The sequence below is a fragment of the Lepidochelys kempii genome, chromosome 2 (genome assembly GCF_965140265.1).
Source record: "Lepidochelys kempii isolate rLepKem1 chromosome 2, rLepKem1.hap2, whole genome shotgun sequence".
NCBI lineage: Eukaryota > Metazoa > Chordata > Testudines > Cheloniidae > Lepidochelys > Lepidochelys kempii.
Window position 1 is genome coordinate 143,403,133 of NC_133257.1, and position 23,566 is coordinate 143,426,698.

At 42.0% G+C, this 23,566-nt stretch overlaps 1 protein-coding gene across 4 annotated transcripts in view; it reads left to right on the forward strand.

Annotated features, from left to right (window-relative positions):
• Positions 1-23,566, forward strand: part of SEMA5A (semaphorin 5A) — a 655,298-nt gene that overhangs the window by 435,534 nt on the left and 196,198 nt on the right. For all 4 annotated transcript variants that reach the window (XM_073332372.1, XM_073332370.1, XM_073332373.1 and 1 more), the window contains exons 9-10: positions 397-532; positions 7,023-7,227. In XM_073332372.1, coding sequence (XP_073188473.1) covers positions 397-532; positions 7,023-7,227 — 341 coding nt within the window. The remainder of the gene's footprint in view (positions 1-396; positions 533-7,022; positions 7,228-23,566) is intronic.

Consider the following 23,566-nt stretch of genomic DNA (forward strand, 5'->3'; position numbering starts at 1 on the left):
AAGTGGGGTGATGATACTTTCAGTATGTGTCACATGGGGGTGTAGTAAGAATGGTTAGTTAATGTTTATAAAGTGCTTTGAAGATGAAGAGCTTGATTGCAGTAGTGAGCAAGTTGCCACCTCTTATATTCATTGGGGCTGCTGCAAAGTTTCAAGGATTTACTCTCCCACCCTTGACTGCTAGGCCAGAACAGCTTTTAAGTCCAACCAGGATGCCGGCGGTGTGCTGCTGTGAGCATTTGAATCCTGTCCCTGACCACTTTCTGGCTGGGCCCACCCATGTTGTGAAGTACTAATAGAGTTGCAGAGTTAATGAGGGGAAATGTTGCTTTTTGTGGGCAGTTAATTGATTCCTTGATGTCTTCATTTATCTCATGTTTTTATTTTGTTTTTCAGGAACAGCATAGCTGCCTCAGCAGTTTGTGTTTTCAACTTGAGTGCCATAACTCAGGCCTTCAGTGGACCATTCAAATATCAGGAGAACTCCCGCTCTGCCTGGCTGCCTTACCCCAATCCAAACCCTAATTTCCAGGTACTTACACAGAAGGGGAGGGCACTAGTCCACAACAGTCTTCTTTAAAATGTAGCACAGTTTAAAGGTATCAAAGTATAGACTGTGAGACAAGTCATAGGAGTTCTGTATCTGGAGCCAGTCCAGTTACCGGGTAAACAAATCTATTTAGATAGATATCCGTGAAATGAGCTGCACTATATAGCGTTTGGTTCACATTACTGCACTATATGTGAAATGAACTGCACTATATAGAGATTGGTTCACATTACGAAACAGTGTCATTGATAATTGGCACAATATATCCTTCTGTTACCTTTTGCCCAAATTAGCCAAAGGAAGAAAAGACAACTTAAGAACAATATTGCATAAAACTGGTGAGCTTTTAAAAACGGTATTTACTGGGACACTTTTTCTCAATATAGCTTGGCTAATTTTACATCCCCTGAAATTTGATTTTTGTGAAATTGTGGGGGACTGAAAGTTATTCACAGGAGTAGGCAAAAAAGGGAATAAGGCACTTTTCTGTAAACATACGCACCCCTAAGTTTGAAAAAGAATGATAAGTCCCTCCACTACTCAAAAATCTCTAGACCGTTTGGCCTTTGAGGGACAAATCATCCACTTCCCAGATTCACAAAAAGCGTATTTTCAGTTTTTCACAACATCCAGAACATCACATGGAATTCCATCCAAAATTTTGGAGTTTTTAAAGTTTATTCTATTTTATAAGAGCTTCATGAAAGTAATCAAATATTGACCTCCCCCCCTCAAAACATGTAATCATGTGATATTAGTCGTACAATAAAAAGCCCTGATTCTGCCATTGCATCCAATGCATCTCCATGCAGTCATATTATCTTAAGTTAGGCTCTGTGTGGGCATAGGGGTCCACCCACTCAGACCGGATTGTAAGCTCCGGGCCCAAGTTTCCACTGTATTATAGCTAAAAGAAAAGGAGTACTTGTGGCACCTTAGAGACTAACACATTTATTTGAGCATAAGCTTGAAGTGAGCTACAGCTACAGCTCACTTCAAGCTTATGCTCAAATAAATGTGTTAGTCTCTAAGGTGCCACAAGTCCTCCTTTTCTTTTTGCGGATACAGACTAACACGGCTGCTACTCTGAAACCTGTATTAAAGCTGTGCTTCTTGATACATGAAAAACTAAAGTTCCATCTGCCTCATCAAACTTTATGTACACAGTAGAGAGAGATTAGAGATCAAGCATACTGGCTGGGATGAACGCAAGGCTAATTTTATATTCCGTTGACACAGATTCTCATCTCCTTGCTCACTGCTCCCTAGTGACAGGTTTCACTTTAAATATTCACAGCTAATACCACATCCCCCTTTCTGAAAACAGAAGAATGATAAAACCTTTATATTAAACAACATTTAACAGGAATAAAATATCAAAACTAAACAAGAATTGACATCCCTCTGAAGGACAGGGTAGACTGCCTGAATCTTCAGCCTTTTGGCAGAGATTTATTCTGCCCTTTTAAGATATTTGGCTACTCATCCTCTGACTTTCTTGATTTCTCAAGATCTCCTGTCTTCCTGGAGGATTACATAAGGTCATCTTTCCCTAGCTGGATATCTCCTTGCAGTAAGATCTGGAAGACACAGATGGTGATGAGGCTGTATTGTACAGAATCTAGTTGGGAAGAGATGGTTGGGATAGTGGACATCAATTTGCTACAGGTTTTGAGCCATATATGAACAGGGCAAGATGAGACTCTGAGGATTTAAGAAAGAAGTTGTTTTATTTTGTTTTTACTGTGCGTTCTGCTTCACCATTACTCTGAGGAGACTGTGGGCTGGATTGACATGAGTGAAAGCATAAGTACCTGAAACCTCCTAAAGGTCTCAGAGGAAAAATGAGGACCATTGTCAGAGGTTACTTGCTCTGGAATCCTGAAATATGGGTTTTATCCTCCCCATAACTGCACTTGATGTGTGTGATCAGGTATGCCAACCCCACATTGAGCCTGCAAGGGTTATAAGCTTCGTGAGCCTACTCAGCCCCACCCTGCTATAGCTGCACTCAGTGTCAGGTAATGAAGGGCAGTTAAAATTGGAAGAGGGTGTCTCATTAGCTGGCTGACCAGGGAAGAGGAGAGACCTATCCTTTGCTTCCTGGGGAAAGGAGCAGCCCAGAATCTCTGCAGAGACTGCTGATTTTCATAACCCCTCCAGAAGAAGGGAGGCCTGGCACAGGACTAGTAAGTTTATTATCTTCATGGGAATATTTGCTTTATAAAAAGACTACTGGGCTTCCTGAGAAAGGTCTGAAGGGCCTAACAAGATGGTTGCAGGGAAGCTCTTCCCATGGTGTGTGGGGAACTGCCTCAGAAAACCCAGTGGACTTTTGCACCCTACTTGAGTCTGCCCTGTAGTTGTCTTTGGACCCTGAAGAGCATGATCACAATATGGTGTTAAGCAATCTGGCAATTTCAGTGAATTTTGAGAAATAATCAGTCATCAAAAGACAGATTGCATTGTCCAGATAGAAAAGATCAATCCCAACTTTCTGCCATGGCCTTTCTGGTAGAGCAGATGGTAGTAATACTTCCAACGGATTGGTTCTCGTGTGAGCACAAATATCCTATTTCTCAACTCTCTGTTGTAGTTGTTCGCTCAGTACAGACTGCCGAACAGACTATTTAACTCTCTCCCTGCATTTTGTAATACCTTGGGGTCTCCCATGCAGTCTGTCAAGGATTTCCTGTTGCACTGATGTAGGGATAACCAGCTGGTTTAGGGTAAGATCCCCAGAAACCACCCAACATGGTTTCACAGAGGTTTCAGACTATCTCTTTTGTCCAGCCTTCTTTGCAGTGAGTCATGACTTGACTCAGTAATTCATCTTGCTTCTTTTTCAGTTCTTGCGGGCATTCATGGTCAGTTTCCACATGAAATGTTGTGCCCACTAGAAAGTCTCTGAAATATTCACAAGGCTATGTGTAGTGGCTAGGGCATCTTTTTTTTAATTTGTGTGTAGTGCTGCTCTGTATTGGTGAGTGCTAATGATTCATGTGCTGCTAGGTGCCACAGAGAAGGTGATTGTTCCTGAAGGAGGACTGCCCCTGTCAGATGAAGCTGTCCTGGTTTTATTTGGCTTATATAGGACCAAAATATGCCAAATGGTAGCCGACTGAAACAAAAAGTCCCAAAAGGTTGATGAAGTTTTTTAGCAGTGCAGATTCTGCCGCTAGTGGTACGTGCCAAAACCTACACTGGAAATCCAATTTTGGGAAGACTTTTGTTTCACTAAGATGTCCAGGGAGATGTTCAATACATGGGTGTACATGTCACTGTCTGCAGACATTCTCATTGAGCTTGGTAAAATCTACACACATCAAAACTTTGTCATTTGGTTGTGGGACCACTGCCCTGCCTGCACTCCATTCACCTTGGGTGTCTATTTTGGAAATGACATCCATCTGCTCCATGCAGCTAAGATATGCCTTCACCCTGGGCAATACAGGGAGGGAGACTCTTCTAGGTGTCACAGAGTAAATGGCTTTGCTTTTGGTGTAAGTTTAATGTGGTATTGTCCCACTAATATTTCTAGTACTTGGAAGAATATTGAGAACCTCTTCTTGATCTAAGCTTTGAGGCCAGTGGTGACATATAACCATGCCTGGGGGCTGTGGTTGCTGGGAGGCCAAACATAGCAATGTGTAGACCATCTAAACATAAACTTCATGAGATGTGGTCTTCCCTCCAAGTTTTAGAGGGCCAAAAAATTCCTTTTCACATGTAATAGGGACTGTACTGGGCTTTCAATAGCCTTTTTTTTTGCCCTTGAAGAGCTGATGTTTTCATCCTCCTATGAAGTGATTCTAGAATCAGTGTTACATCAGCACATTTGTCTATTTTGAAGTTTATTTTATAGGTTTCCCAAGGTGATTGTTGTGCTCGATGGGGGGTTTTGTGGTCATATCCGATTGCTCCAAGTGGGCTATCTCAATGTCTTTTAGGTCATTGTCTTGAAAGACAGGTGTTACCATGCATTGAGACCAGCAGACTGCTGCATAATGTTTGCCTTTTAGACATTTCCTGCATGTGGTATCTCCTGCTAGACAAAGCCGTTGGCTGGGAGGTAGTTTGCCACACTATGAGTATTCTTTCCTGCTCTTGTTGTATTCTTTTTCTTTACTCCATGTTAGCATAACCCCCTCTGTATTCCTTTGTACTTATATTGAACTGGGTAGGTATTGTTCCTGGGACTCCTGAGATATTTTCCTCCCCATGTCTGTGGCTTCTATATTGGGTTCCTACTCAAAGTTATTCCTGAGAAGAGTCTGTTGCTTCTTTATCAACTGATTTTGGAGGACTATGTTCTTGGCTGTCTCTAATGTTAGGTTAGGATAATTTTGGAGTCTTTCTAATAGTTGGTCTGTCCCTCAGCCCTAAAACAAGCCTGTCTCTGATTAATTCTTTGCTCATCTCTCTGTAGCCACATCTCTGTACATCTCTCTGTAGCCAACTACTCTCTGTAGTTCTGGATTAGGGTGTGCAGGGCTGCTATGAAATCATTCACTGACTCGCCCTTCTCTTGCTTAGTGAAATTGTGCTTGCTCAAAAATCATATTGTGCTGTGACATGAAATGCTTCTCCAGTACTTCTTTAATTTTATTGAGCTGATTCACCTGAGCAGCTATGAGCTTTCTTGGAAGGATAATGTTGTCTGCTGCTAGTCCCACTGTACAGAGCAGGGTATTGTCTCCTCTCTGGTTGCTAGTATAAGCCAGAAACCAGACGGAACCTCTGGAATCTGCTTACCCAGAATGGTCATCCCTCAGGGTGCTGGACATCAAATTCTGTTGTGGGGAGGAGGGTATTTGGGAAAAGATGGGATCAGATGTAGGCATCTCTGCTATTTTTCCACTTTTTGCCCTCCCCCCGCTTTTTGTTTGTTTGTTTATTTTCCTCTGTATGGAGTAAGGTGGTGTGGCCTTTAAGGAAGCAAGCTGGTATTGCTGTGGACCACATAGCCTTATTTTCAGTATCCCTTACTCATCAAAGCAGTTCTCCCTGGATTCTCTGTGTTTTCAAGCCTTTTCTCTGCTTGTTATACTGCTAGCTCTGTGCACTATTCTGGCTGGGCTAGAGGGCCTGCTTGTCTACCTTCCTGTACTTTCTCCTTTCTTCAGGGATGTTCTCTGATCTGTTGGGTCTTTATTCAATCCCACTCTGATGCCATGCAGAGATTACAGAGACCCAGCACACTGTGGTTGGGATGAATGCAAAACTGACTTTGTTTCCTGTTCACATAGACTCTTACCCCCTTGCTCTATGTCCCCTACTGGTCACTCTAAGTGGTCACAGCTAACACCACATACACTATGTTTATGCTCACCCCAAAGCATGATGTGGTTTGAAAAGCTGATGTATCTTGAAGGGTAGCAGTATAAGGGCTCAGTTTTGATCCCCTGATATTCACAAGTCTATGAGAGAGGAACAATGTATTCAAGTGTGAGGCTAAAATTAGCATCTAGCCCAAGGGTAACCATGCTGCAATACTCTTGTCCACTTCACCTGTGCCAGAACAATGTGAAGAGGGAGCATTGTTTTACAGAAAAGGGCAGGAATGTTTTTCCTAATCCCTGGTCAGAAAATAGTGTATCTTTCTGTGCAAGAAAATCCACAGATATTAACAAAGTCTTCAGCCCTTTTACAGCTTTGAGGGCATAACTAGGGTGACCAGGTGTCCGATTTACAATGTTGGCAACCCTAGGTACAACCACGCTTGCCATTGAAAGGTATAAGGAGTGCCTCCCTAAAGTGCTCACTATTTTACTGTAGCAAAAGCAATAGGTGCTTCAGTGTAACAGGGAATAAAAATAGTTTGTGAAGCTTTGTGCCCCTTCGTTTAAACTTGTTAGCTGTAGTGTAGCTAAAACACTATACATCCCCTGATTCCATATTGTAAAACTAATTAGTCCAAAGGTAGGGAAATCTGTGAAACTTTCTAAAAAAAGAAAAAAATTTAGATAAGTACAGATAAATTTTCCTATTTTTCTGCCCAGAAAGTTCCACAGATCCGAACAATACGATTTGGGTGTTAAGATTTATTTTACAATATATATAATTCAAATAAAAAATATTTATTATTTATATTATTTATATTATTTATATTATTTATATTTATTATATATATATATATATATTGTAAAATAAATCTTAACACCCATATGAAATCTTAGAACCATGTTGTGGCGACATCATCAGAAGACCCAACCACATCAGCCACACCATCAGAGACTCATTCACCTGCACGTCTACTAATGTGATATATGCCATCATGTGCCAGCAATGACCCTCTGCCATGTACATCGGCCAAACTGGACAGTCCCTACATGAAAGAATAAATGGACACAAATCAGACATCAGGAATGGTAACATACAGAAGCCAGTAGGAGAACACTTCAATCTCCCTGGACATTCTATAACAGATTTAAAAGTAGCTATACTTTTATATACTTTTATTTATTTACAGTGTGGTACAATGGACCAGGGTCTGTACATGAATCTGACTGAGAGGAATCTTCAGGATGCCCAAAAATTTATTCTAATGCATGAGGTGGTTCAGCCAGTTATTCCAATTCCTTACTTCATGGAGGACAACAGCCGATTTTCCCATGTGGCAGTGGATGTGGTGCAGGGCAAGGACATGCTTTTCCATATCATCTATCTGGCCACAGGTACGACTTAATGGTTCTGAGAAAACTGTAGAAAGTCGGAGATCCTTTTCAATGGTCTGTGCATCAGGTCTGAAATGCCTAAACCATGCTGGAGAACTGGGTTTGTAATCTGACAGCATTAACTGTGCCCTTCACCTATCCAAAGTAGCTAAGCGAAACACCATGCATTTTGTATGTGTGTGGTTCTTTTGTACAAAATGTGAAAAATCAAGGCTCTGTCTCCTCTCCATGAAAAGGGGCTAACTTTTCAAATGGAGGTTTCCTCCCCCATGCCTGTTCCACAAGGTTAAAGGGGAAAACCCCACTTCCCCTGGTGTGACAATATGCTAGAGATTCCAAGAGTGGTGTCTTGCTGAGTTTCATTGCCTCTTTCTTGGTTTTTGCAGCATAGACTATGATCTTGCCCATAGTTTGTAAAGTGTTTTGGGATATTTTCGTATGGAAGATGTTACACAAATGCCACATATTATTATTACTATTGGTATTTTTTATATTTATTTTTGTCCCTCATTCCCCTACTGCTTCAGCCAGCAAGAATTGGATGATAAATCCCTTTTCAGGTCACCCCTAAATAATTTATCCTTAGAAAAGCTTTCCTACTTAGCCTTTTGCCCTGAAGTTCAGAAATGAAAGAAAATATTATTCCGTTGAGAATGTCACTGTCTTCTTGTCTATAAGGACTTTAGTAGAGAATGAATTTTTGTCCTAACCTTTTATAAGGTATTTGAGAATGTGAGAACTGTTTCTAATGCACACTGCTTTACAGAGTGAGTCACTGACTACATTATTCCACTGATTGAAATTCAGATACAAAACAATTGAATTGAGTAATAGCGAGTATATAGGCTGCTCCTGTAAACTCTTCTTCATATAATTAGTCCTCACAGAACTAGTCCTATAGACATCAGTGGGGGACTACTCAGGTCAACAATGGTTTTCAGGATTGGTTTTATAGTTAGTATAGTAACAAGTATGGAGATTTTAGGGAAAGAGCTCTTTATTAAAATAACAACAGCTATTTGCTTGAATCTGCTCTCATTGAAGTCAATGGCAAAACTCCCATTGATTCCAGAGAGAGCAGGATCCATATTTCTTGTTATAAATCTCCAAAATTACAGCTTCTTAATGAAAACCCTTAATGAAAACATCTTGTTCTTTGGAGCATTGTGGTTCAATCTACAATGTGACTTTCTCTAGATACTTCTGAATCCAATCAATAAATCGATCTTTTATTAGGACCCTGCTTCTTTTTGGACTATTATTATGACATTATATTATTATTTGGTGTTTTCAGTTGAGACAGTGCTTCCTCGTGCACTATCATGGAATATCAACCTTACTCATTGTTGTACTGCAAACATATGCTGTGCAATAAAAGACTTTAATGGGCTATAGCACCCCAAGGATTTGGACAAGTATAGTCAAAGCAATTTAATAAATTATAGTATCTTTAGTGAAATCATAGCCATACAAAATATTGTTTATCCTGTGCAACCCCCATGATAGAAATTGGATCACCAAAATACGTTTTGAATTGTTTTTGTACTGGGTTGCTATTGCTGCATTGAGAGAGATTTGATCCCATCATAATGAGAGTATCTAGAATTATGTAAGTTTTCACAGTTCCTGATTGTCTCCAGGTTTTTAATTTTGTTTACTGTGCTTTCTGTTATAACTGATTTGATAAATGTAGGCCCCCAAGTTTTAAGCCTCTGAGGCTGGCTAACAAACAGCCCTATTCATTAAAAGGTATATGCTCTTTTTATGCACCTTTCATGCTGATAAATTAGGTCTATGTCCTCCGGTCCTTATTCAGGCAAAACCATTTCTTGAATTCAAAAGCTATTGAGGGCACTTAGCCTCTCATAGGAGCCACTTGGCACCTTGTAGTTGTGACATTGAGAGAGAAAGAGAGTGGGAGAACATGCACATAACTAGAGCTAAGGATGGAGGTTCAGCTTTAATTTTAATGTTACTAAGTTTGTCAATATGAACTGTGAGCCAAAACCTTGGTTTAAACCTAATAGTTGCATTTAATTTCTTTGGGATTTTTTTAAACTATCATTTACATGATAAGCCAGAAAGGCTTTATTTATTTATTTATTTATTTATTTATTTATTTATTTATTTCAGAATGTCATGAAAAAAGTGTGGTATTAACTATAGTAAGGGATTGCCACATTTCACAATTAGGGATTTGTTTGTGTGTAGAGACTCTCCTACTTCAAGACTACATTCCAAAGTGTAGTTCACAGCAGCCTTTTCCCTTACTGAGCCTGATAACATTAGCTCTGATGGCACAAACATTTCTGCAGATTGTACAGCATGCATTTGAAATGACAGAACAGTTTGGGATGTTGTGTCCACCCAAATACTGGACAGGCCAGTGATTTCTTGCCTTGACATTTTGCCTGTAGCAAGTGCTTTGTGTTGTAAAACTAATTCTTAGGTTTTCCATTCTAAGTTTTGGACTGTCCTGTTTGTATGTGTCAACAAAGGAAAACAATCGCACTCATGAGAAGGACCATGGAATCTTTCCCCACCTTCATTCAAAGCTATGCAAACAGTTTTATATATTACACTGCAAAAATACCAGAAACCAGCCCTCCACGTGCTATACAGTTTGAGTCATGAGAGCCTGACTTAACAGGAGGTGGATAGAAATACCACAGACAGTTTTAAAAACTCTAAAACATTTCTAAATATTGTTTTCTGTCTCTTGTATACACATGATGGTGCGGTGGGGTAGTTACAGTTTTGTTGACACTTGTCTGGGATGACCTTGACTCTGGAAAGGATCCAGAGGCGAGCAACAAAGATGATCAAAGGGATGGAAGGGAAGCCTGATCAAAGCTATGATCAAAGCTGAAGGAGCTGGGTATGTTTAGTTTGGAAAAAAGGATATCAAGGGGGGTTATGATAGCAGTCTTCAGATACTTGAAAGGCTGCCATAAAAAGATGGAGAAAAGTTGTTCTCTTTTGCCATAGAGAGCAGGACAAGAGGCAATGGATTCAAACTACAGCATAACTGATTTAGATTAATTTCAGGAAAAACATCCTAATTGTAAGAACAGCAGGACAATGGAACAGACTGCCGAGAAAGGTTGTGGAATCTTCTTCACTGGAGGTTTTCAAAAGGAAGCTGGATCACCACCGGTCTTGGATGGTTTAGACAGAGCAAATCCTGCATCTGGGCAGGGGCTTAGACGAGATGACCCTTGCAATCTTTTCTAATCCTATGATTCTATAATTCGCTCACTCATGACTTCAGAATTCATGGCATATGAGGCTGTATCAAACTGGTGCTTTGTGACTCTTTTACCCCATACCGTGGCATGATGTCCTTTATAATTACTTAATGTTTCAAAAATCAATTCGGAGGGGAGGGCTTCGGGAGGGTTCTCTCAATGTAATGTACTGAAAAAACAAATGTACTATAGTTATATTCTGGGGACAAAATTGACCTGTAGGGAGGAATGAAACAGAGGCAAGCTCTAAGACAGGACAGGAAGAAGGTGGAAAACAAGTCAAAGGGTTAGAAAATAGTGGGGTATATATATATATATATATATATATATATATATATATATATATATATATATATATTCCCTTTCTAAAGTTTTGCGTCCATATTTTTTGAGTGTGTTTCCTTTTCTTTCCTGTGTGTTTTGGAATTGTTTTGCTTCTTTTAAAGGAGATGAGAAGCTGAGATGGAACATCTTTTTCACTGACAAACAGCCTGGAAATTCTGAGTTTAGGAGTCAAACTGGACAGTGAGGTATTAGTAACTGTAGAGTGTCCCTGCATTCTTATTGTCTCAGTAATTCCATTTCAATATATTATATTTTGCTTTACCTAACTCGAGAATGGGGTGGAGGATTTGCCCATTAATTAAAATATTTAACAATCATTCTAGGTGTAAGCCCCAATTCTGCAAGTACTTGTATAACTTTACTCACATGAAGAATCCCATTGGCTTCAATGAGATTACTCACCTGAAGTTACACATATGCGTGTCAGCCGGGTTGGAGCCTTTGGGATTATTTTCTTGAATTTTTTCATACTCGTAAATCTTGTGAATTCCTGAAATATAGAACAGTTGTTTGAATCCTGTTTCCCTTATACTTGGTGTCTTTATAAATGTTCTGTGGCATTCGTGAAAATATACAGGAGGCTTCCAGTAGCTAATTTAATACCTGTAAATCCCCATGGTTTAAGAAAAGGTTGTTGTCAATGGGACATAAGTATCTGCTTTGTATTTCAAAGGTCAGGAGCTCAAGTCCTGTGAAAGTGATGCTTTTATTAACTTTTTTCTGTCAGTGAGATAATAGATTAATTAGCTCGCACCACAATTAGAGCTAACTTGGTTTCTCATTCCTGGGGTTCATAAGCATGCACATGAGAGCTCTGAATTGGAGTGGTTGGACCAATTTAGACCCAGAGGACCTAGCTAAACAAACTGCTGAAACTTTTCTAACAATCATTCATTTTATAACTTGGTTAATTTTTTCATGTGAAATGTCCGGGATCAGTCTAAGTATTTTCTTAATAGTTTGACTGCTTATCATAGAATCATAGAATATCAGGGTTATGAACGGACCTTAGGAGGTCATCTAGTCCAACCCCTTGCTCAAAGCAGGACCAATCTGCAACTAAATTGTATAAGTTCTATCTTTCATTCTCCTGAGAATGTTAATATTCTATTTCTCATGTTCTGTTTCAGTCCAGATGCCTGGGTTTTGGGACCCTCTCGTATAACAGATTAACAGATTTTAAAGCTAGAATTGACTATTAACTCACCTAGTCTGACCTTCCATATAAGCCAGGTCATAGAATTTCTCACAGTTGCCCCTGTATTGAGCTTAAGAACTTGTGTCTGACTAAAGCATATCTTCCAGTAAGGTATCCACTGCTCCCTTGGCTGCTTGTTCCAATCATTAGGCACCGTTGACCTAGATACCACTAAGTGTCTGGAAATGAACATTCCGATTCAAGTGATTGCACCTGTCCATTCCACTATAGGTGTGTGTGCACCTCATGCACAGTTGTTGGGGATTTTTCCCTCAGCAGTACCCTTTGGGGCGACGTGAGTGCTCTATGTTGCCTCATGCCACTACATGTGGGTATAAAGCAGGAGTGGGCAAACTTTTTGACCCAAGGGCCACATCTGGGTATGGAAATTGTATGGCAGGCCATGAATGCTCACGAAATTGGGGGTTGGGGTGCAGGGGGAAGGGCTCTGGCTGGAGGTGTGGGTGTTGGGGTGGGACTGGGGATGAGGGGTTGAGGGTGCAGGAGGTTGCTCTGGGCTGGGACAGAGGGGTTTGGAGGGCGAGAGGGGGATCAGGGCTGGGGCAGGGGGTTGGGGTGCAGGAGGGGGTCAGGGATACAGACTCCAGGTGGCTCTTACTTCAAGCAGCTCCCAGAAGCAGTGGCATGTCTGTTCTCCAGCTCCTACGTGGAGCTGCGGCCAGGCGGCTCTGCACACTGCCCTGTCCTCAGTGGCAGCACTTGGGGCGGGGGCAGCGTGCAGAGCCCCTTGGCTGCAACCTTCATGTAGGAGCTGGAGGGGGGACATGCCGCTGCTTCTGGAAGCCGCACAGAGCAGGGCAAGCCGCGGACCCTGCTCCCCAGCAGGAGCTCAAGGGCCGGATTAAAACATCTGGAGAGCCAGATGTGGCCTCCGAGTTGTAGTTTGCCCACCCCTGGTATAAAGCGTGATGCAGACCCTCACCTCCTCAGTTCAGCAGACTCTGGCTCATGACGCAACAGACTCTGGCTCAAGCTATGGCTTTCTCCATCACTGTGCAGCACTCCTCTTGGCTGCAGTTGTCAGGTCTTCCTTCAGAGGTGCAACAAACCATCCAAGACCTCCCATTTGACGGGCTCTCACTCTTTTCCAAAAAGACTGACAAGAGGCTCCATAGCCTTCAGGATCCAAGGGAAATCCTTAAGTCTCTGGGTATTTACGCAGCAGAGACAAAAAGAAAGCCATTTCACCTGCAACAATCTCAATTGTTTCAGCCTTTCATGCCACATACTGAGGACCTGTCCAGGAAGAGGGCAAAAGTTACAAGAGGCTTCCTCCCTCCTCTTCTGCAGCTGCCCCTTAATCTAGGTAAATGGGATCCTCTGAGCAAACACTGTGGATTGAGAGTAGTCTTCCACTTCCCAGAGTGCCATCTTTCTCCTAATATTTGCCAACTGGCTATCTCACTTCCTAGGTTCTTGGTCTTGCATCACCACAGATCAGTGGATCCTAAAAACAGTAGAATTGGGATACACCCTTCAATTTATTTCTATCCCTCCTTCTGACACCCCTTCCGCATCCTTCTTCAGGGACCATTCTAATAAAAACTTGCTACTTCAGGAGGTCCAGTCTCTCTTTCTGGGGACCATATAGGTCATTCCCATGTTGCTCAGAGGGAAGGAATTTTATTCCCAATGCTTCCTAATGCCAAAAGCAAAGGAGGTGTGTATGTGTGTGTGTGTGTGTGTGTGTGTGTGTGTGTGTGTGTGTGTGTGGAGGGGAGGGGTAGGTTGGGGAGTGTCTTGAGCCTATTTTAGATCTAAGGCAGCTAAACAAGTTACTAAAGAAAATAACATTCTGGATGGTCCCTTTAGTTTCTCTTATCCCTTGCCTAGATCCTGGACTGGTTTGCTGCTCTCAAACTTAACAGATGCTTATTTTCACATGGCAAGTCACCAGAGCTATCCACTTCCACAGGAACCTGTACTGCAGCAGGAGATTCCAATGGCTCCTCTTTCATCATCATCTTCATCACCAGATGATTCCACCACACTGGAGTCTTCCCCAGTTCCTTAAGATTTCAAGGCACATCAGGAGCTTCTCAGACAGCAGATGGCTTCAGCCTTGAGTGTTCAGGCTGAGTTTGTGAAAAAAAATATACAAAAGTTGGTAGACATTCTTCAGTCCTTGGCTCCAGAGAAAGTACCTCTCTCCCTGTAAATGAAGCATTGTTAGATCTGGCCAAGACTTTGGAATACTCCATCTTTCTTGCTGCCTACAACAAAACATATTGACACACATTGTTATGTTCCTATACAAGGGTTTGAATGTTTTTATTCTCATCCTGCCCCTAACTCTACAGTTGTAACAGCGGCTAATGAGAGGTTGCAAAAAGGAAGATTTAAATCCATTCTCAAGGACAAAGGCTAAAAGGCTGGATCTCATGGGGAGAAAAAATTATTTGACCTCATTCTTGAAAATACGCACTGCAAATCAGCAGGCACTTTGAATTCAATTTTAAAAAATGAGTTCACTGGGTCCCTACTATACGATTTCAAGAGTCTTTTTATGACTTGAATGATTCCAGATGATTTGGCATTTTTGTCTGTGCTCCTTAATGGATGCCTTCCAACTCAATTGGAGATTGATTCTGATGGATGCCTTCCCTCCAATTCTGCCTCATTGTACAAGTCATTCTCAAACTGAAGTTGGATCATACCAAACTGATTCTTATTGCTCCAGCTTGTCTGAGGCAATGTTGGTTCTCTGACTTTCTCAGTATCAGTTAAGACTCCTGTATCTCTTCCTCTTTCTCCTTACCTATTGATTCAGCACCATGGTTGAGTTTTGCATCCAGCGCTCAGCCCCAGTACACACAGGTTTTCAAGGAAAAAGAGGCCCTACAGCAGCAACCAAATTTTTGTTGAAAGTGGTTTCACATTAAACAAACGATGTATTTACTGGTTTTCTTTCCTAAACTGCACTCCAACATGGATGAACAACAACTTTATATATTGCGGGGGGGAGGTGATGCTTAGCATTCTACCTGGACAGAACTAAGCCTTTTTGGGCATCACATTGTCTGTCTGTTTTGTCTCTTATACAGACTGAATGAAGGGTCAGGCAGTCTTGGTGCAAATGATTTCCAGATGGATAACTTCCTGCATTACATTTGCATAGGAAGAAGCTCAGACAATACCTTCGTTTAATCAGGGCCCAAGTGATGTCGATAGCATTCCTCAGTGGTGTTTCAGTATTGGATATTTGCAGGGCTGCTACCTGGTCTTCTTTACATTTACCAATCACTATGTGATTATCACTGGATCTAGGTCAGATGCAAATTTTTGCGAAGGTGGTTCTGCAATCATTGTTTAAGTAGACTGCAAGCCCCACTTCCTATAAGTACTGCTTGTGTATTCCACTCAGATGCCTCACTTCTGAAATCGCTCAAAGAAGTAAATATGGTCACTTACCTGTATTGTAACTGCTGTTTGCACCCACATCTGGAAAAACATATGTTGTTTCTGGAGCTTTGGTGTTTCCGCACCAGGGTAGATTGTAGATTGGTGATTCAGCAGACCTCAGTGTTAATCATAAAGAAAGACCACAGGCTTGGCTCGGTGGTGAAGCCTTGGCCAGGTTTATTGTCAGCAAAGCACAGTCTCAGTGCCCGTATAGTGGATTACGAGTACAATAACACATGTTTGTCAGTGACAAGGTATCAGCTCCATCAACATTGTACTGTCTCCTCGGATAATACAAGGCTGCCTTTCCTATTACTCTCCTTTTATACATTAATACAAAAAAGTTACTTACTACATTCCAGATGTTAATTACCAACCTTGTACCTGATTGTTCAACAAACCCGCCTCGTCCATTATCCTGTCATTCCATCCTTATCTTACAAGGGGTCTGTGTGTTCCTGTACCATCCTCTTAGGAATGTATTTCTGCAGTTAGCTGATACATTCCTAAGAGGATGGTAATTTATTCACATGGTTAGTTGCTACCTAATGCTACTATTCTAACACGGCCTACTTTGGTTCATATTTTTAGCTATGCCTAGGGCTCCAGCAAGCCCTACAACATATATTCCATGGCCCACCCTCTATCCCCTCTGCATCAGCATCTCTACTCTTGATGTTCAGTGCAAAAGAACTGAGGAGAGTTGGGGTGGCACTACCCTTAACTAGCCAAGAGAGGGCTAGAACCACAGGGTGCAAACACTGCCCCTACAGATACTGCTAGGCAAAGTTCTCTGGCTTCAGTGTGCTGGGCGCGTGCATACCTGAATGGAATACATGTCTGCACCCACATCTCAAAAAACAGCACTTATGATACAGGTAAGTAACCATCTTATCTGCTTTATAACTAAATAATGTTACTGCAGTATTCCCTATGTATTTCCTGTACTAAGTATAGGGAACTACAAGGTATATTATGGGACTGTTATCCAGATGCAGCAGCAAAATGGAAATATTTTAAAGGTGCCCCCTGTGCCTTGTTGGCTTTCCAGCCTTGATAGTGTCTTTTTAAACAGGCATGTAAAAAGTATTATCATTAAATATTCTGCCATCTGTATGACTCTGTGTTAGTCTCTCAGATACAGTGCATACTGAAATAATGTCATCCTAAAAGTAGTTCCAAGAGTTTGCATTTTTTTCAGAAATTGAGATTGAAACCATCAGAAGGTAGTGTCCTTAATCTCTGCTCCTTTCCCAGTGACTATTTCCACTGTTGTAGGGAAATGTAGCTTTAGGAAATCTGAATACATTGTATTATTGCACTTGCCATAATACATTATTTTGCAGGGCTTAAATAAATATTCCATTCTTTTGGCTAAATAGTGGATAGCATTTACTCTGTGACTGTACTAATACTCCTACTAAATATATTAATGATACCCCTCTCTTAAATTTCTGCTTTATTGAGATTATTCCCTTTAATATTCAGAAATCAAAAGGGTAAATATTGGAATTATAATATATTTGATATTTGGACAGCTAATATTTTCTCCCTATTATCATTAAGATAGCATTTCAAAGAATATATACATAGCACTTTCCATGTTCAATGCATTGTAAAGAAAGTAAACACTCATTGGTTAAAACATTAACTTTAAACATATAGGGTTGATTTATACCACTTATTGTTCAGGTGTGATAGAAGTGGGCTGGGATACAGGGAATTCTTTATGCCTTGGTACAACCATACATGATTCAGACATAATCTGGTTCCCAGCTCTGGAAAACACAAATGTGGGGGCAGGATGCCTGGCCAGCATTGCAGGCAGTGTTCATATAGCATGCCCAGTTGGAGTGTTTCTGGATGGGACTGGTGGGGATGGGAGGCCTGGATATGTTCCCCTCACAAACTGAGGTTCCTACACTGGAGAGAGCAATGACTATCCCTGGTATAGAAAGGGGTACTGCCCACACTCACTTCAGGCCTAGGAACTAGGAGCTACCAAGCCTTTCAGAAGTGTAATACCTCCAGAAATTGAATGCTGTTCCTTACCTGCTGCTATTATAAACCTCAGTGCCCAATGTAAGCTACGTGCTATTTTTCTCACCAATGTTGTTTATTCTATAGAATATCTTTAAATGTTCTGCCAAATATTTCAAGTGCTTCAGATATAATTGCATTTCTAGATCTTGTCACATATCCATGTCAGAACATCCAAATGATCTTCTATTTGAAATAATTTTAAAAACAGGGGGCGGGGGGGGGAGAGAATAATATAAACCCATGGCTGTTGGACTGGGTAATTTGAACACAAAGTCTTGATTCTTCACTGCCTTTTATCTTGTGTCATCATTTCAACCTGTGCAAAGTGGGTATAAAATTATACGAATTGAGAATAATAATATTTAAAGTTCACTTTGCACAGTCATAAATGACTCCATAAGTCACTGGAGAATAAGATCTAGAATGAAAAAGCTCCAGTAATAGTGATTTCTTGTCTTTAATCACTTATGTGGAGATCTGCCATTCTGTTAACTGCAAGCTAAACATGGTACTTTCCAAATGTCAGCAATAACTAGAACTGGTCAAATTATTCATTTGCAATCATTTTAACTGATAAGTGTAGCCCTTTATTCTGTGCATGAATTATCTGAAATTTACCTGGAGTCATTTTTCTTTCTGAAAATTATCCACAAAGGGTTCATGAGTTATACTAATTTGTTACTGATAGTGATTGAGGTAGTTTATGTCGACAAATTTTAGCCTGTTGTTAATGAACTGGTCACTTTGAGTATTTGCCATTTCATGTCACATGCAGTTATTTCTATACTCAGATTGGATTAACCTACATTTTATAAACAAGAGAAGTAATTTTTTTCTGTTCAGAAAGTATCCATAAGTCTTCATAATTGTACAAATATATTGGGTAAATAATAAAAAGAACTTTACAAATAGTCATAGGAGCATTTACAGTGTGAATAGTGGGGTTGCCACCAACCCAGGTTTTCCCAGGGTCATCCTTTTTTTGAGATAGCTGTCATGGAAAACCTGTAAGGGTGCTCTAGATAGCTGGCAGTGTGTACTGTTTTATGGGCTTAGTCTCATCCCAGATGTGTCCCAGTTTTTGTACTCAGAGGAAGCAACCCTAGTGAATACTGATGCAACCACTGCCAGCATTAAAATATCAGAATACCTCAAAGATATCAGCTTGTGGCTGAACAGCAGCTGGTTCAACCTAAACTCAGGCAAGATCAAGTGATGTAAATTGGACAGGGGAAATGATTTGAAGAATCTAGCCAAAACGTCTCCATCCCAGCCGCTATTCTTTAATATGGTGCAAAGCCTCAGGGTTTTTGACCCCTCACTAAGCTTGGATGACCAGCATCAGTTTCCAAAAATATCTTTTCACCTCCAACTTGCTTGGAAACATTGTCCCTTTCTCATAGATGAGGACTTGGCCACACTAATCCCTGCATTTGTCGTCATCTGGCTGGATTACTCGAATTCATTATCCTTGTACCTGAAGCTGAATCCAAAAATGATGGAGATGGAGGAGAACAATTGCCTGCCTTCTCAATGGCTTAGGCCCCCAAGGGCATATCAGACTGAGTTCAAGTCCTCCTGGCTCCCACTCATTCTCCAATGCCAGTTTAAGGTCTTGACCCTTGTCACAGGGTCCCTTTAAAGGGATATGTGCTCAGTCTCACCTATGACAGCCAATTCACCTTCCCAGGTAGGGAAGATTGAGTTACATGACTGTCAGGCCTCTGGGATAGATAAGGCAGAGGCCTGGGTGGGAAGAGAGGAGAGGCTTCAGCAGAGGCCTGCAGAAGGCTGCTGTGAGCTGCAGAGAACAGGAAGGCTCCTGCAGGAGACTCTGAGATACTAGGGGCAGAGGTGGATTAAGGTTTCGTGGGGCCCTGGACCAGAGCAAGTTGGGGAGGTGTCCCTCCCAACCCCTTCTGCCTGCAGTTCCACCCCCCTCACACCCCAAGACCAGAGAAGCTCTGTCCCCTGCTTCCCCCCTCACCATGGTCCCAGGGCAGCGACGGAGAGTGAGACTTCCCCCAGCCCTGAGACTGTGGCATGGAGCTAGAGCCCCTCCAGACCCAGGGCCGCAGCTGGGGTCCAGGCACTGGGACTTCCCCTGCCACCCTGCTGGGGAGGGGTCGGGGTTCAGGGGCTTCCCCTACTCCACCCTGCCCACCCACCCAGCGTTCCTGCCGGAGAGGGGTTGGAGTGCAGGGGTGCCCATTTCTCTGGGGCCCCCCAATTGGTCGGGGCCCCTGGGCACAGTGACTAATCCGCCACTGTCTAGGGGAGAAAATGTTCCATCCAGGTAAGGCTGGGAGTGGCCTGCCAAAGCAGGGAAAGATGGAAGGCAAGAAGGCTTGGGAGTGGCTGCTCCAGAAGGAGAAGGAAGCACACCAAAAGAGTGAAACCTGAGCCCAGAGAGCAGGCAGAAGAGTTCTGAGAGAGACCAGATCCTGGCGGCTGTGATTGCAGAGCCATTGGCCATTATCTTTGAAAACTCGTGGCGAACGGGGGAAGTCCCGGATGACTGGAAAAAGGCTAATGTAGTGCCAATCTTTAAAAAAGGGAAGAAGGAGGATCCTGGGAACTATAGGCCACTAAGCCTCACTTCAGTCCCCGGAAAAATCATGAAGCAGGTCCTCAAAGAATCAATCCTGAAGCACTTACATGAGAGGAAAGTGATCAGGAACAGTCAGCATGGATTCACCAAGGGAAGGTCATGCCTGACTAATCTAATCGCCTTCTATGATGAGATTACTGGTTCAGTGGATGAAGGGAAAGCAGTGGATGTATTGTATCTTGACTTTAGCAAAGCTTTTGACACGATCTCCCACAGTATTCTTGTCAGCAAGTTAAAGAAGTATGGGCTGGATGAATGCACTATAAGGTGGGTAGAAAGTTGGCTAGATTGTCGGGCTCAACGGGTAGTGATCAATGGCTCCATGTCTAGCTGGCAGCCGGTGTCAAGTGGAGTGCCCCAGGGGTCGGTCCTGGGGCCGGTTTTGTTCAATATCTTCATAAATGATCTGGAGGATGGTGTGGATTGCACTCTCAGCAAATTTGCGGATGATACTAAACTGGGAGGAGTGGTAGATACGCTGGAGGGCAGGGATAGGATTCAGAGGGACCTAGACAAATTGGAGGATTGGGCCAAAAGAAATCTGATGAGGTTCAGTAAGGATAAGTGCAGGGTCCTGCACTTAGGACGGAAGAACCCAATGCACAGCTACAGACTAGGGACAGAATGGCTAGGCAGCAGTTCTGTGGAAAAGGACCTAGGGGTGACAGTGGACGAGAAGCTGGATATGAGTCAGCAGTGTGCCCTTGTTGCCAAAAAGGTCAATGGCATTTTGGGATGTATAAGTAGGGGCATAGCGAGCAGATCGAGGGACGTGATCGTCCCCCTCTGTTCGACATTGGTGAGGCCTCATCTGGAGTACTGTGTCCAGTTTTGGGCCCCACACTACAAGAAGGATGTGGATAAATTGGAGAGAGTCCAGCGAAGGTTAACAAAAATGATTAGGGGTCTGGAACACATGAGTTATGAGGAGAGGCTGAGGGAACTGGGATTGTTTAGTCTGCAGAAGAGAAGAATGAGGGGGGATTTGATAGCTGCTTTCAACTACCTGAGAGGTGGTTCCAGAGAGATGGTTCTAGACTATTCTCAGTGGTGGAAGAGGACAGGACAAGGAGTAATGGTCTCAAGTTGCAGTGGGGGAGGTTTAGGTTGGATATTAGGAAAAACTTTTTTCACTAGGAGGGTGGTGAAACACTGGAATGCGTTGCCTAGGGAGGTGGTTGAATCTCCTTCCTTAGAAGTTTTTAAGGTCAGGCTTGACAAAGCCCTGGCTGGGATGATTTAATTGGGTATGGGTCCTGCTTTTGAGCAGGGGGTTGGACTAGATGACCTCCTGAGGTCCCTTCCAACCCTGATATTCTATGATTCTATGATTCTGAGAAAGGAAGGTCTGAGCCCAGTTTGAAACTGGTGTGAAGACTCTTTTGTGTTCGTTTTTTGGACTTTTACATCCCAGAAGGGGTAGGCTTTCTGTTAATGTCTTAGCTGGTGGGCTAAATCACTGAGAGGAAACTCAGAGAGGGATGCTGCAGGGTCACCTAATGCAATGAGGGTGTGCTCTGGAAGCGGAAACCCTTTTATGATCCTGACTTTCAAAGTAATACAAGGATCAAGCCCCTGCTATATCAAAGCCCAAATTATAGTGAGAATCACTGCAACAGCTGTGTGCTTTTCTAGGACAATGCAGATCACAGAGCCCAGGACAAAGCATGAGAGACCTGGGGAAAAAGTATTCTGTGTTGAGGAGATCTGTCTATGGAGAAAACTTTCAGAAGAGATCAGGTGAATCCAGAACCTGACCTCCTGCCATTAGGAAAGGCTGCAAAACCTTACACTTTGAAAAAACCTTTCCACCATAAGAATGATACTCCCTTCTATCCAATAACCCCTACCATCCACAAAACGGAAAGGGGGAATTAATAAAATTGAAAAAACTAAAATACATAGCCCAAGCAGAGTTTTGACCCCCAAAAGAGGAAAGTGCTAGACACTCCATAAAATCCGAAAGGGATGTCACTGTTGCTCTTGATTTTACCTGGAAGGTGCTCAGGTATTATAATGTTGGGCAGAACTATAAAATACAGACAGAATACTCCTGTGAATATTTATTTGTGCTAGTATCATGATGCTTTTGCTTTTTGCAAATGTTCTTCCTAATAAAATCTCGCTCTACCCAAATGTTCAGGAATAAGTAAATAAAAGTCGTGAATGCCAGCCAAATGAGTCAGTGGGGTTTATTCACAACAATATTTGTGAATAATTTTTTGCTGTATTTGCCCACCTTTAATGATAGTATACAATAGATCTTCAAAGGAAATAAAGACCTTGTTATGACAGAACACTTCAATAAAATGTATGCTCTGTTTAAACTGCTGTGCCAAAATATGACTTGGAAGAGTCATCACATTTTAAAGCAGTATTACTCAAAATATTGTGCATGAGAGTTACCTTAAATAGCTTAGCCACTGAGAGAGCATCACCATAACGTGACTCACAGTGGGTAGGACAATATAGCTATCACTGTAGTGGCAGGAGCTGAAAAACAGTTATAGCAAAGGTAAGCACTCCCTGTCCAGGCATAGCTAATCAGGGATAATATATCTCACCTTTGGGAGACTAGCAATGATCCAGGGTCTGCACATCATAATAATTTTATCATTTCCAAAGCTACTTTTATGTTGTGTGTTGTTCATTGCTGGTCTTTGTCCCATGCTAAGCCCTAAATCACAAAGGCTGTATATATCCTGCAATTCAATAATCTATCATTTATTACTTAATGTTCTCTTTTAGACTTAAGTTGCACATTTCTTTAGGCTTGCTCATTTTCCCTCTCTGAAATCCAGGCCAGGTTTACTGAACAAACTTTTTAGTGAGTCTCTGCTGAAAGGAAGCATGTTTTATTTCTGCTGTCCTCAGGGCTGCTGAAGACTTTGATATTTGAGTCTATAGTAAGCGGATTCTCCAAGTCTTCTAGTTGTTTTACTAGAGACTGTGGTCTCTGTCAATTTCAGTACTGATGGTAGCAATCTTTATGGTTCCATTTTTTTCCTTTCAGGACCCTGGAAATCAAAATTCCACATCCCTTGACAGCTGTAATACTTCCCGTTCAGCTCCATTAAAATTCATAAAACGTCTGTCTTCTTTACCCTGGGGATTTTTTTAAACTACAATAAAGGTTGGATGTTGCCAACAAGTCTACATGTAATTACAGTAAAATGTCAAACAAGCATTCATAGAATCATAGAATATCAGGGTTGGAAGGGACCCCAGAAGGTCATCTAGTCCAACCCCCTGCTCAAAGCAGGACCAATACCCAGTTAAATCATCCCAGCCAGGGCTTTGTCAAGCCTGACCTTAAAAACCTCTAAGGAAGGAGATTCTACCACCTCCCTAGGTAACGCATTCCAGTGTTTCACCACCCTCTTAGTGAAAAAGTTTTTCCTAATATCCAATCTAAACCTCCCCCACTGCAACTTGAGACCATTACTCCTCGTTCTGTCATCTGCTACCATT